At 51.8% G+C, this 13,752-nt stretch overlaps 2 protein-coding genes across 5 annotated transcripts in view; both read right to left on the bottom strand.

The window, feature by feature from the left end:
* Window positions 1–379: 379 nt before the first annotated feature.
* On the bottom strand, window positions 380–6,839 carry tspan13b (tetraspanin 13b). The gene is made up of 6 exons (XM_086193938.1): window positions 6,620–6,839; window positions 5,569–5,736; window positions 4,716–4,796; window positions 2,080–2,193; window positions 1,884–1,994; window positions 380–1,076 (listed from the first exon to the last, which is right to left on the bottom strand). The coding sequence occupies exons 1-6, from the start codon at window positions 6,680–6,682 to the stop codon at window positions 1,002–1,004; spliced, it is 612 nt and encodes a 203-aa protein (XP_086050064.1). The 5' UTR covers window positions 6,683–6,839; the 3' UTR covers window positions 380–1,001.
* A 1,946-nt stretch (window positions 6,840–8,785) lies between these two features.
* ppp1r10 (protein phosphatase 1, regulatory subunit 10) overlaps window positions 8,786–13,752 on the bottom strand; it is a 10,446-nt gene continuing 5,479 nt past the window's right edge. For all 4 annotated transcript variants that reach the window (XM_086194278.1, XM_086194279.1, XM_086194277.1 and 1 more), the window contains 15 exons: window positions 13,575–13,710; window positions 13,441–13,492; window positions 13,220–13,309; window positions 13,012–13,140; window positions 12,819–12,924; window positions 12,620–12,723; window positions 12,404–12,531; window positions 11,896–12,055; window positions 11,624–11,767; window positions 11,264–11,510; window positions 11,047–11,122; window positions 10,735–10,953; window positions 10,474–10,597; window positions 10,013–10,387; window positions 8,786–9,916 (listed from right to left, as the gene is read on the bottom strand). In XM_086194278.1, coding sequence (XP_086050404.1) covers window positions 9,765–9,916; window positions 10,013–10,387; window positions 10,474–10,597; window positions 10,735–10,953; window positions 11,047–11,122; window positions 11,264–11,510; window positions 11,624–11,767; window positions 11,896–12,055; window positions 12,404–12,531; window positions 12,620–12,723; window positions 12,819–12,924; window positions 13,012–13,140; window positions 13,220–13,309; window positions 13,441–13,492; window positions 13,575–13,710 — 2,242 coding nt within the window. In that variant the 3' untranslated portion in view covers window positions 8,786–9,764. The remainder of the gene's footprint in view (window positions 9,917–10,012; window positions 10,388–10,473; window positions 10,598–10,734; window positions 10,954–11,046; window positions 11,123–11,263; window positions 11,511–11,623; window positions 11,768–11,895; window positions 12,056–12,403; window positions 12,532–12,619; window positions 12,724–12,818; window positions 12,925–13,011; window positions 13,141–13,219; window positions 13,310–13,440; window positions 13,493–13,574; window positions 13,711–13,752) is intronic.

Raw genomic sequence — 13,752 nt, 5'->3', positions numbered from 1 at the left:
TGAGGCCACAGTGCTGACCACTGCACCACCGTGCAGCCCGTCTGTAAATCACGCCGGCAAAATTATATCGGCGAAGCCACCCGCGTATTGGCCGATGACGATACAAGTGAAAAACGAAAAAATCGGCCTAATCTATCAGATGGCCGATGAATCGGTGGATCCTGAGTCGGAGCATCCCAACGAGTCCAGTCCTCCAGTCTGGTCCATCACAGGCTTGTAATGTAACTGTGTGACTGCTCACGTCAGTCAGAGGTCATACAATACACCTGTGTCCACTGGTCACACTCCCTCTGAGTGGGAGGAGTCCCAGTTTCCCTGCTCAGGTGTTTCCTGCATCAAATGATTTGAGGAAGAAGAAGAAGAAGAAACCAACTATTTCCAAGATTTTATTGTGTTTTACTGTACAAAGGCTCAGACGAGTGGTTTACAGAGTCAAAGAAGTTTTCAGACGCTAGTGGGAGTCATGCGAAATGGCAAATACACAGCACACAGCCAGAAGCAGGGCGGTAACACACACACACACACACACACACACACACACATACACACACACATTCCTGAGTGACAATCATACTGTAGACGCTAACCCTACATTCGGACGTGGCTCCAGGAGGGTGGTACAGTCGTAGGTGACATTATTGCGTTCAGTGGGATTCACTTTTTTCTTTTCGTATCTTTTTTTAAGAAAGCGAACAAAACAACACAAAGGTGTCGAGGGTCGACATCAGGCAGACTGCATGAACACAGGGAAGAAACAGCAGATGCAGACGTTCATGTCTCCTGCCCAGGGAACCAACTGTGCAGGTACAGTGTCAGACACATTTCTGTACAGGATCAGACGCCGGCGGCCGGAGAACAGCCACTGTCAGGGTTCTCCGAAACCCGGGAACATCACGATAAACCAAAATCACTGCAGCAATCAGTGGAAGCACACAGGTCGCTCTCATATGTACAGGTGAAGCCCAGAGGGGGTGCCTGGCTGTGGGGGTCGGGGGGCTCAATCACAGGAAAGCGCTGGGGTTGGCGCGGGGGTCCTTCTGGTTCCTGTAGTGGTACGTCAGCCACACCCCCAGAATCTGGGCCAAGGACAAAGGGACAGTCGGTCAGCTGCACGGCTCCACCGGAACCCATTAGCCTGATACACAGGATGTGTGTGTGTGTGTGTGTGTGTGTGTGTGTGTGTGTGTGTGTGTTCTTGTACTTGCTACATAGTGAGGACTAGAATACGTATTTAACCAACAGAGTGAGGACATTTTAGCCGGTCCTCACTTCTTCAAAGGGCTGTTTGAAGGTCAAGACTTGGTTTTAGGGTCAAGGTTAGAATCAGGTTCAGGTTAGGTTTAGGGGGAGGGGCTAGGGAATGTGTTACATCAATGAAAGTCCTCACAAAGATATAAGTACAAGGATGAGTGTGAGTGTGTGTGTGTGTCGTTACGTGCATGTGTGTGTGTGGAGGTTCTTCTCCTTCACTGTCAGGGTTCTTCTGACAGGTTCTTCTGAGCGGTTCTGTCATCAGTCCTGCTTTCCAAGGGTTTACAGCAGAAATGTGTGTCTTGTTTTTCACTCGTTATAAATGAACGTGTTTATTACAGTTGTTATGTTCCCTGTTCTCCTGGGCCACAGTGACCCAGTGCTACTAGATAAAGAAAGGGTCTCTCTCTCTCTCTCTCACACACACACACACACACACACACACACACACACACACACACACACACACACACACACACACACACACACACACACACACCAGCTGATTCTGTTACTGTGCCTGAATTATAAACCATGCATCTACAACAACTGCTCCCAGCACTGATAATACTACTGGTCACATTTGGCTCCGCCCATCCACACACCTTTGGTCACATGGTTTGACGGTTTACCTCAGTGAAACTGAAGAAAAGTCCGATCCCGCCAACAAAGCGTAGAACTTCTCCAGCGTGTTCCTGGATCTTGTCAGCACACGGTAGGCAGGAGTGGTTGGGGAAACACGCCTGCGGGAGAACATGAGACACAGTACTTAACGAATCAGGTCCCCAAGTCACATGGCGCTTCCAGCTGGGCGGCGGCACAACTCACGGCGTCACAGGTGGCATTGGCATCCACCACCTTGAACCCGCAGCAGTTGAGGCTCTTCTCCACGTCCCTCTGGGTGCTCTCGGAGTTGTTCCAGCCGACCTCCAGCAGGTGGTCCTGCAGCAGCAGGCAGCAACATCTCACACGTGGTCGCCGCCAGCAGCCCCTTCCTGTCTGCCTCGCCACACTTTCACATTCGCTGCTCTAACTGTCGATCTCAGTCCCAGTTTAGAGGCTCAGGGTTTGACTCTGGTTCTCCAGGGTTTGACTCTGGTTCTCCAGGGTTTGGTTTTGTCTCTTGACTACCTGAACGAGCGGCGGGGTCGGCCTCCGTGTCAGACTGCCAACGCTCTCCACAGCCGCCGCCATTATAAACTGATATCAAGTCAGAATTCTGCTGGTTACCGTGACGCCATGATGGCCGCAATTCAGCCGGCTGACATGAGAGCAGAACAACACCCAAATCACAAGTCACCTCAAGTCAGGTCGAGTCAGGCCGCCGCCTCCTCCCCCCATAACTATGAATGACGCAGCATGACGGATGGCGGGTGATATGAAGTGTTTTTCTGTTGTTTCATATGTTATCTTTGAGTCATACTTTGGGCTCACGTGTGCTCATGGGCCAAGCACGCATGTGGTACCAGTTCACGTGAACTGGCTATATTTTGTGTGTCCTCTTGTTGTTGTTGATGTCAGAACGGCTCCAACTAGTCTGGTTTACTCAGGCCAGCTGTGAGGCCTCCTTGTCAGGCGTCTCTAACTTTCCAGATGTTCAGGAGCTTCAATAAGGTCACCTGCAGCTGTTCCTTTGATGTGCCTGCACCGGCAGGAGATCGCGGTGCCGTTTCTGACACTGAGGAAGTACACTGAGCAACTAAACACGGCGTCGCATCGTTTTCTCCTCCACTGGGAAACACAGAAACATCTTGATATCAGCGGGCGTCTGAGCTTCCTGTCTGGTAGTCAGACATCACTGCCCTCAGACAGGAAGCAGGCTGTCACGGCCTCAACAAGCAGCTGCATCACCCAGAACCAAGCAGAGGAACTCTCTGGCTACGCCGCCTCACGCCTGTCCTCCGACCAGCGACCCGAGTGTGGCGGACGATGAAGCTACGAGACGAGAAATAACTCAACGCTTTGCTCCTGGAAGAGAAACTCTGTTCTCCATTGAAAGAGGAAACAGGAGGTAAAAACAAGTGTGGAACGGTTCTCTGGTTCTCTGGTTCTCTTGTTGTCAGGAACCGTCCAACTAAACCTGTCTGACTGTTTTTTTCTTCATTTCTCTCCTGATGAGCTGCTGACCGGCCAATCAGAGCAGCTTCCTCCAGCCACCATTCAACTTCCTGACTGGGCGGAAACGACACTGGGAAGGCTGCAAACACTCGGGACCGTGTGTGTGTGAGTGTGTGTGTGTGTGTGTGAGTGTGTGTGAGTGAGTGAGAGTGTGAGTGTGTGTGTGTGTGAGTGTGTGTGTGTGAGTGTGTGTGTGAGTGTGTGTGTGTGAGAGTGGGTGTGTGTGTTTGTGTGTGAGTGTGTGTTTGTGTGTGTGTTAGTGTGTGTGTGTGTGAGTGTGTGTGAGTGAGTGTGTTTGTGTGTGAGTGTGTGTTTGTGTGTGTGTTTGTGTGTGAGTGTGTGTTTGTGTGTGTGAGTGTGTGTGAGTGAGTGCGTGTGTGTGTGTGTGTGAGAGTGTGGTGTGTGAGTGTGTGTGAGTGTGTGTGAGTGAGTGAGAGTGTGAGTGTGTGTGTGTGTGAGTGTGTGTGTGTGAGTGTGTGTGTGTGAGAGTGGGTGTGTGTGTTTGTGTGTGTGAGTGTGTGTTTGTGTGTGTGTTTGTGTGTGAGTGTGTGTTTGTGTGTGTGAGTGTGTGTGAGTGAGTGTGAGTGTGTGTGAGTGAGTGAGTGAGTGTGTGTGTGAGTGTGTGTGAGTGAGTGTGTTTGTGTGTGTGAGTGTGTGTTTGTGTGTGAGTGTGTGTTTGTATGTGTGAGTGTGTGTGAGTGAGTGTGTGTGTGTGTGTGTGTGAGAGTGTGGTGTGTGAGTGTGTGTGAGTGTGTGTGAGTGAGTGAGAGTGTGAGTGTGTGTGTGTGTGAGTGTGTGTGTGTGAGTGTGTGTGTGTGAGAGTGGGTGTGTGTGTTTGTGTGTGTGAGTGTGTGTTTGTGTGTGTGTTAGTGTGTGTGTGAGTGTGTTTGTGTGTGAGTGAGTGTGTTTGTGTGTGTGAGTGTGTGTTTGTGTGTGTGTTTGTGTGTGAGTGTGTGTTTGTGTGTGTGAGTGTGTGTGAGTGAGTGTGAGTGTGTGTGAGTGAGTGAGTGAGTGTGTGTGTGAGTGAGTGTGTTTGTGTGTGTGAGTGTGTGTTTGTGTGGGAGTGTGTGTTTGTGTGTGAGTGTGTGTGAGTGAGTGTGAGTGTGTGTGAGTGAGTGAGTGAGTGTGTGTGTGTGTGTGTGAGTGTGTGTGTGTGTGAGTGTTCAGCCTGGAAACGTCTCTCTCCTCCTCCAGAAGTATTGAAAGACATAAACGACCTGCTTAGATGAACCTTTGCTTCCTCCGTCGCAGGGGAATTGTGAGCTCACCAGTAGTTTAACGGCCAGAGTCTAAACATGCCATCGCTTGCAGCCGCTGCTTGCCAGGTGGCGCCAGTGGGATCTTACCTGCTGCTCCCGGTTAATGGCCAGGCAGGCGCTGGACACTGAGAACTGCACGATGAACACCAGGAACAGGACGATCATGTACTGCACCTCACTGTCAAGGACCATCGGACAGTCGGGGGTGAGAAAAAGGGTGAGGGAGGGAGACAAGGGAAGGAGATGGGGGACCCGGGGGAGGAGGATGGGGGGATGAGATGAGGGAAGCACACAAAGGAAGGAGACCTGAGGGTGAGACGAGGGAGGAAGACGCGGTGAGTCGCTCACTCCCTCCCTCCCACAGCGTGAAATGCGACGCTGCTCAGGATCTTGTTGCATGGCGCCACTGAGGGGCGGGGAAGGTAGCATAGAACCTTCTGGAGTCAATGAGCTCACATGGTACAAACCTCAAGCCTCAAGAACAGAACAACGGAGCCCGGGACAGTTGCAAGCATCAGTGTTTCTGGGAACGTCACAAATGGCATTCCCAGAAACACTGATGTTTGCAACTGTCCCGGGCTCCGTTGTTCTGTCTGGTGCTCGGATCAGGAACACATTCAGTACAGAACCTGTTCAGCCCAGAAGAACCACCTGACCTCATTAGCTCCTCCCACCTCCAGAGGCACTGCTAAGTTCCCACATCCCAGCAACCATCAGGAGTGACGCGGTGGCATCTCTCAGCAGCAGCAGGAGAACAAAGAGGGTTTGTGACCAAATCAAATTCTGGGCCACTAGAGGGAGCAAGTGAACGCATCATCGCCTGCGACGGAGGTTCCCGCAAAACCCTTTAACTCTGATATACAGACACATGACGACAAACACACAGAAACACACGTGTAAGCGTCTGCTTGCATGTCCTCTGTAACCACCAGAAGGATACGAAGAAGAGCAGGACCTGGTGGTGCTTCATGGCGCCGATCAGACCCGCCAGGGCCACGAAGAAGAGGAAGACGCCCACACCGATGACGCCCCCTACCACCTGGAAACTGGAGACCAGGCCAAACCACTTCCCCCACGCCGCGATGCCAATCATCAGCAGGCTCACCATCTAGAGGACGGACGTTAGAGCTGTCAGATCCTGTGAAGATCACAGTCATCAGAGCCTCTTTGATCTTCTTCTGAATTTCTGCTGAATCAGCAATTTGTTCATCTCGTCAAACGCCACGTCTTAAATCCACAAATCAAAAAGGAAAAACAGTAAAATAAAACTGTCTTTTGCCGCCCCTTCAGCGCAGCGCTGATCGTTTTATTTGAGGGGAAACTAACTTTCATTTCCCAGTTTCACTTTCTTACTGGGAGAACTGGTTACTGGCATTGCTCAGCAGGAATATTTGGAATGTGTGACAGAATCATCCTTGATGATGTCCACACCGCCACCAGCAGTCACAGCTCGTGCTGTCCACACTCTCACACGTCTGCAGAGATCTACGTGTGACATCACAGCCGCCGCTGACCTCCTGCAGCTTCCCGACTTCCGGCTTTCTGACGATTAAACTGCTGACATGAACGTTACTGTAGTTACACACACACACACACACACACACACACACACATGCTCTCTCACACACACTCACTCACTCACACACACACACACACTCACTCACACACAAACACACTCACACACACACACTAACACACACACAAACACACACTCACACACATGCTCTCACACACACACATGCTCTCACTCACACACTCACACACTCACACACACACACACACACACACACACAGATAAGAGTAACCAGAGAACTCAGGTGAAACCCGCAGGACGTCCAGCGGGCGTAACTGCACCCCCCCCCCCCCCCCCCCATCACCTGATTCCGGTGCATAATTGATTTGGCCGGTGTGTGACCTCATCTTCGTGACGTCACAACCAGCGTCTCCTGACAGACGTGTGGGCTCCGCTCGTCGCCGCGGCCGGGACTCACCACATAGAGGATGTTGAGCGCGCACAGCGCATGTTTGGAGCAGGTGAATCCAGCGCAGCCCATCACGAGCGATCGATCACCAATCACCAATCACTGATAATCGATAGAGCCGCCGGTGGACTCGCGACGTGGGTCAGGTGGATAATTCCGCTTCCCCGACGGAGGAGACGGTCAGCCAGCTGCTGCAGGTCGCGCCTGGAACGCACCAGCTGACGCGTCAAGAAGAGAGCGTGCACCGGAAAGGAGACGACGCGACTTCAAAATAAAAGCATATCATTTTCGTTTGTTTATTTATTTTTGAGGTATTTTTGTTTTCACACAGGACGCCCACTTCAGAGCAAGTATGGATCAGAATGTAGAGCGACGTTTTATTTTAACTTCACTCATCTTATGACAGGGACTCGACTCCGCGGCTACGACCTTACGCGCCAGTTCATCATCACCAACAAGTGAACAGAGAATGAACACAATCCAGCATTCAAGAGCATGGGATTTGTGAGGCCTGGTCTCTTGATAAAGTTCTTTCAGCTCCGGTGTTACATCGCAACATTGGCGTCAGGTAGTGCCTGCAGCCGGGCCGAGGCCGCAGGACGAGGACGGAGGAAGAACCGCTGAGGGACAACAGGAAACTTTGAGCTCTCACCCCAAAACTTCCTCTTTGTGCCTCCTGACATTCATTAAAATCATTTCATGAACTCATCAACCCCCATCTTCAGTCAACGCCCCTGTAACGATGTCCTGGAAAAAACAGCGACAACATCAGCTGGATGCAGCAGGTAGGAGTGTGCACGTGCAGGTAGGAGTGTGCACGTGCAGGTAGGAGTGTGCACGTGCAGGTAGGAGTGTGCACGTGCAGGACCTCTGGCTGGTCAGCACAGTCTGGGACATTTGACACTGAGCGCAAACAAAAATGTCATATTAGCTTGACAACAATCGGCTTCTGGGGAGCAGCTGGTTACGTTTGCTAGCCTGATGACGCCTGGCGTCCTTCCCTTCGGAACAGTGTTGGAGGCTGCAGGAGGATCCGGGATGACGTCACTGCATAACAACTGACTAACACGGACGTTTTGAAGACATGCTTTTATTCTGAAGATTAAACCGAACGATTCCAGTGTACGAGCAGGAGCAGACGCGGGCTTGATGTCCTCAGGAACGGTGACTCGGTGAGGGGCGGGCTCTAGAGCATTCAAGCCCGCTGATTGGCTACTGGTAGGTCCTGTTATTTCCTCAGAATATTCAGCGAACTCGGTGAATAGAAGCCGTGTGGGACCGCTACACGCATGCGCAGTCAGTTTTAGGCCATCCTAAAGATTGTGTGCTCCATGTTACTGTCACAGTTCTTTTAGTATTCTTTAGAGAACACACACACTCACTCACAAACACACACTCACATACGCCCCCCCCCCCCCCCAGGTCTTCCATCATGCGTCTCTAGGTGTTAAAGAACAAAGCCAGACTTCAGGTCCCTCTTTGCTTTGAGTCTGAGCCTCAGCCACAGATGAACCTGAGTCTGGACCAGGTGGAACCCAGAACTGGTTCATTTGTCGCTGGTTTAGAACTTAGAATCTCACCAGGGGAGAGTGGGAGGGGGGCTGGGCCACAGCTCCACCTGCTGGTGACACCAGGAATCGCCGGTGCGTCATTGACTTGAACTGTTACCATGGAGACATGCGTGGATGATTATTTTAAGCAGTTAAAAACGTTCTCATGAGTCAAACTCTTCTGTAGTACACTAATAAACTGTTTGTCTTGTGTTTAGTTAAATTAATATCGCCTCAATTAATGGTCAGTTGGATTGAACGGCCGTGATAATGGGCGGAGCTTGAATAGGCGCCTCCAGGAGCGAAGGTGAGACATTCCTGCTGTATGTGTGGTGCATCAGTCCAAGTTACCATCTCAGTGAGGCAGTGAGTGTCTGTGAGACTGGACAAATACATCATGTGACCAGAACCAGGCCTGTAAGGTGAGGGCCCTCCCTGCTGGGGCCTGAGGCCTCCTCCACACCCACCATCCTGACTCGCAGGCAGAGGAAACCAGACTGATTGTTGGAGCAGGAACACGAGCAGCACAAACAGACTCCAACTTTAGTGAGTTTCATACCAAGCAGTTCTGAAAACATTCATCTTCATATCATATATTTCAGTACTTTTATTCTCAGCTGTCAGACTTTCAAATAATGCACACGTCAGCATTTTTATTTTGACATTTATTGTGTACAAAAGAACTGAAAATATGACCATATATGAATATGTATTCTGTATTCATAGCAACACAGGAATACAAACATTTCATACTAACAAAAACTGAACCGTCTTTAAAAAAGGGCCACTGTTCAACATTGTATCAAAATAAAAAAACATGGAGGGCGCAACAAAAAACCACATTACATTCTTACAGTCCCACAAGAGACGCAGAGGTCATTGTTTTCACAGAAAACACTGCTGATCGCCGACCGCAGAGCAGTCGCCATTCATCTAACACTGACGTTCAGATGGGAGGTCAGGGGTCGTAGGCAAAGATGGCTGTACACCTACAGTGATGCTCAAGATTGTCACGCCACACACCAACACACCGGCACTTCCAGCTGAGCCGCATAGAGGCGGAGCTTCTGTATGATGCAGCTTCTTCACATTCCACACTGGCTGCTGTAGCACCGGAGCGAAGCCGGGCTCGACCGGTCAGTGGGCTCGGTGCTGCTCGGTGCTGAATGTTTCCACAGGATCAAGAAATCAAGCCGTTCCAAACTTGCTCAGGCTCAATGTTCATAATAAATCATAGCTGCAACTCAAGTCTGTCGGCCTTTTTCTTCATAAAGTGCTTCCTAACTTTCTGTAGTTGAGAGAAACGTGTTAGAGGAGACAGCACTGCAGACTCCTGACGCATGGAGCAACAGACCTGAAACGGTGTCACGACCACTGACGAGAATGAAGAGGAAAATGTGGGCCGTGCTGATGGCGCGGGCCGAGGCAGGCCCAGGGGCAGCAGCTGCAGACTTGGGGGAGGATGAGGAGGCTCGATTCAGTCTGCCTGTTAAAAATGATCAGATTAAAATCGACAGTTCCATCAGAGATCATCTCACAGCGCCAGAGTCCTTCATGTCCATTCATGTCTGTCCTGGCAGAGCTCGTGGCCCTGCAGCTGCCAGCTAGTGTCCATGCTGAGGGTGCTGGTTATGCGCTGGGTGGTTGGGGGGCAGTGGCGGTCCGTTGACTCCAGGGTGGTAGAAAGCACAGTTGCTCTCATACCTGCAGCTTCCCTTCATCATGAAGTGGCGACACACGGGCCGCTTGGACATGTCTGAGCAGGAGAAACACACAGTTACCACGTGACCAACAGCACCGGGCCCTCACCACCACCTGCTCCAGGACAAGCAACGCTCTCTGATCTGCCTACCGTTCATGTTGTTATGTCCTCCCCTGGGGCCGCCTCGCCCTCGGCCCCGGAAGCCCGGCTCCCCTCCTCGGCCCCTGCCGCCGCGGTGGAAGTGCCCTCCTCTGTGGGGCCCTCCCCTCATGGAGTCGTCTCCCCAGTAGTTGCCGTTGTCTCCTCGGCCCTGACCCGGCGGGGGCCCCATCATGCGCGGTCCTCCACCAGCATTGAAGGGCGGTCCATGGTTGTGAGGGGGTGGGGGATGGTTGAAGCGGGGGCCGCCAGGGGGGTTGTTGGGTGGGTAGCCGCTGTTCATGGGCATCTGCATGTGCATGTTCATGTTGTTGACGTTGTTGACGTTGTTGATGCAGGGGCCGTGACCCAGCAGACCCTGGTTGACTGAACCAGCAGAGACCAGCAGTGAGACAGGAGCAGCTGGACGCGCCGCTCCGACAGGGACAACTACACGAGTGTACTGCACTCACCTGGAGGTGGTCCACCCTGGTTCTGGTTCTGGGTCTGTTGCAGGGAACCCAACAGCTGCTTAATCTTATCTGAGAAGTCGGGCTGCTTGATGAGGTCTTCAGTAGACTGGTTCCCAGACGCCCCCTGAACACAGACCACCCCATCAGACAACCTCAAACAGACATTCGCTCTACAACTGCTCTGGGATTCAGGACTACGTTTTAGTAAAGCATTACTACTAACACCTACCCCCCCCCCCCCCCCGTGCTAACTATGATTACCATGATGGATGAGAGCAGCTCCTGGACGTTGACCGTGGGGGGGACCGGGTTGTTGACAGTGTTGGTGGCCTGAGGACTGCGGGAGCTGTTGCTCAGGTTGACCATGAGGTTGGCGAGGACCGGTGGCAGTTTGGAGCCCTCGTTTTGGCCCAAGGCAGAGCCCTGCTGAGATGTGGTGTCCATGGGCTCCGTGTACCCATCGTCCAGCACCGATGAGTCCTGCAGACAAGGGGACCAGAACCACAGCTCATGAGACACATGTATCTAAGGGAGAACCGGCTGGGACACGATGATCGTGTGTCCAGTTCTGACCTCGTCCAGCGGGATCAGGCGTGGAGGCATGGGCTCGTAAGGCTCTGGGTCGGGCTCGTGAGGACTGTCAGGCACACTAGAGAGAAGTCAGGATGAGAGGGTTGTGTTACACATCACAATTTCTCATGAGGACTTCTAGAAAATGTTCTTGTGGACGCTTTTAATTTCTCTTCTGTATTTCGTATTTGTGACACAGACCCCTGATTCTGGGCGTTACCTCTCTTTGCTGAGGAAGATCTCCTGCAGGATCCCCATCTCACGATCCCTCTGGGTGAGTTTCTCTGTGCTGTTGGCCCCGGGGGTGACCAGACTGCCGGCCAATGTCAGGGGCCTGGGAGGTGTCCAGGGGACCCTCTCCTCCATGGTGTCATGGGAGAGTCGGCGGGCCATTTCAAAGGTCTGCCTGTCCATCATCAGTTCCCGTTTGGCTGCCTCACCAAAGTCCTTGATCTTGTTGACGTTGACTTTGAATGAAATTTAATAAAATGGTGAATACTTTGAAAGGTGGGCAGGACCCAGCAGAGCTGATCACCAGTACGTTATCAGTCTGTGGTTGAATACTTGGGCGGAGCCTCACCTCTCTCCGTCTCGTCCAGGTCAAAGAAGAAGTAGTGTTTGAGCTGCTCCTCCTCTGCCCAGTGAACCGTCTTCTTCTTCTTGCCCTTCTTAGTCAAGCTTTCTTCTTCGCCCCGAGGTTCTGCCAGCGCGTTTGGCTTCTCTCCTACAAGCAGCACCGAGAAAGGACACTCATATTCAACAAGAAATCGGTCTGAAGATGGAATGAATGTTCAGTTTCCTGCATGAGTCTCGTTGTTAGGAGACGAGTGGGTGAGTGACTGAGGACCTCACCGTTGTCTGAAGGATCCGGGTCCTCAGAGGGCACAGGGGTCCCGGGCTGCTCTGGCTCCTGGTTTTCATCACCCACTGTGGCAGAAGCAGCAGTTTCTGGAGAGGAGGGTTTAGCAGCAGAAGAGGAATACGCAGACGGTTTGCTGTCAAATGGACTCGCCTGGGGGAGAAGGAGAAGAAGAGTGAGGCGTCTGGTCGTGTTTCAAAAATGTTAACTTTGGAAACGCAGAGTTTCTAAACATGCTCTGAGTGAAGAGGTGATCTGACTCAGCTACTTATTCACTGCTGCAGCTGCTATTTATGCCGCAGAGGAGAAACGACTACAAAGTCCATCGTGCTCAGTTCGTTTGGAGGGCCAGTACCAATCAGCAGGAAGGACTTCAACAAGTTAACATCCATAAATACTTCAGAGAGTGACTTGATTTCCTCTGAGCTCTGAGTGCTTTGTCAGCAACTCCAGGAATGTTTTCAGGTTTCGGCGGTGAAGAAACACAGTGGTGACCAGTACCTTGTTGGAGGTGGGCGAGACGGCCTTGGGGTTGGCGGCGGCGGCAGCAGAGGGTTTCTTCTTCTTGATCTTGATTCCAGGCACCGGAGCAGAGTTGAGAGCATCGAGGAACCCTGTGCACTCCATAGCTGCAGCAGAGAAGGAAGATCACCAATCAGCTGTAGGGACGCAGCCATGACGTGAGCTGGTCATTAAGGTGCTCAAGCAGAAACTCACGCTGTGCTGGGATGATCTTGACTTTGATCTCTTTGGCAGAGTTGGAGGGTGTATTCAGTGGTTTATACTTCTTCTCCAGAGGAGGAGCATCTGATAGACCAGAGCTACGGAGGGAACACAGAACATGAGAACGTGTTACAACAGTCCTCAACCACCAGAGGGCTACAGTGAGTCACATGATGCTGAGCAGGATAAATACCCGGGCCTCTTCAGAACTGGGGGCTTGATGTTGTACTTGTCCCCCAGCTGTGGTGCGGTGGGGGTCTTCTTTGCTGGGGCAGGACTGGGGTTGTCCATCTCTAGTCCTGCGTGGCAAAATAACATCAATTTGTTTTCATGTGAGAGCTTTTAAAGCGGAGCACAGCCGTGTGAGGTGAGGCGGGGAGGGTTACCAATGGAGCGAATCTTGGTGTGACTGGGAGCGTGAGCTTTAGGCTTCTCCTTCTTCTTCTCCTCATCGCCACTCTTCTCCTTCACATCTCGCAGTGGCAGCTTGCTCTCCTCTTTCTTCCTCTTCTTATCTACAGTATGAATACAGACTTAAAAACACTGGAGGGAAACAGAAACTAGCAGTGAAAGGTGATGACCTGCCGTCCATACCAGCAGGAGAGTTGCTGCTGCTCGACACACTCTGGGAGTGGATCGTTGCCATCCAGCCATTGACCAGCACGGACGCCAACTTCCTCAGCTCTAAAAATAGAAGACAAGAATAACACTTAATGTGGAACACACACGCACGCGCACACACACACACACGCGCGCGCGCACACACACACACACACTCCAAACAGCATGTGTGAGAGACCTGAAGGTAAACTGACCGTCTGTCTCTGCGCTCTTGCTCAGCTGCTTCACCAGCTTGGCCGTGTTGTTCTGGAGAGGCGGATAAATCAGCGGGTTAAACAGAACCGGTGCTGGGGCGTATTGTGGGTGTTCTGGTGAACAGAGTCAGTACCTGTTTGAGGTGGTCAACGGTGAGAGGAAGCTTCTGCAGTGTGCGGAGGATGAGCTGCAGCAGAGGGGTGTTGTTGGTGGTTTTGGAATAAGTGAGCCAGGAGTTGAGCAGCCGGTAGCCCCCGACTCTGATAAACCTGGAGAACCAAGACAGAAGAACTGACTCAGAATCAAACTGG

This window comes from Aulostomus chinensis, chromosome 22 (genome assembly GCF_037954235.1).
Source record: "Aulostomus chinensis isolate RoL2024-O1b breed Wild chromosome 22, RoL_Achi_v1.0, whole genome shotgun sequence".
NCBI lineage: Eukaryota > Metazoa > Chordata > Actinopteri > Syngnathiformes > Aulostomidae > Aulostomus > Aulostomus chinensis.
The sequence above is the reverse complement of the archived record's forward strand: the minus strand, read 5'-3'. Positions and strand labels throughout refer to the sequence as shown.

Coding starts and splice junctions, on each gene's coding strand:
- tspan13b (XM_086193938.1), bottom strand. CDS start 6,682: ATGGGCTGCGCTGGATTCACCTGCTCCAAACATGCGCTGTGCGCGCTC. Junction 4,797..5,568: donor ACCAGGTCCTGCTCTTCTTC/GTATCCTTCTGG, acceptor AGTGAGGTGCAG/TACATGATCGTCCTGTTCCT. Junction 1,995..2,079: donor CCAATGCCACCTGTGACGCC/GTGAGTTGTGCC, acceptor GTTCTCCCGCAG/GCGTGTTTCCCCAACCACTC.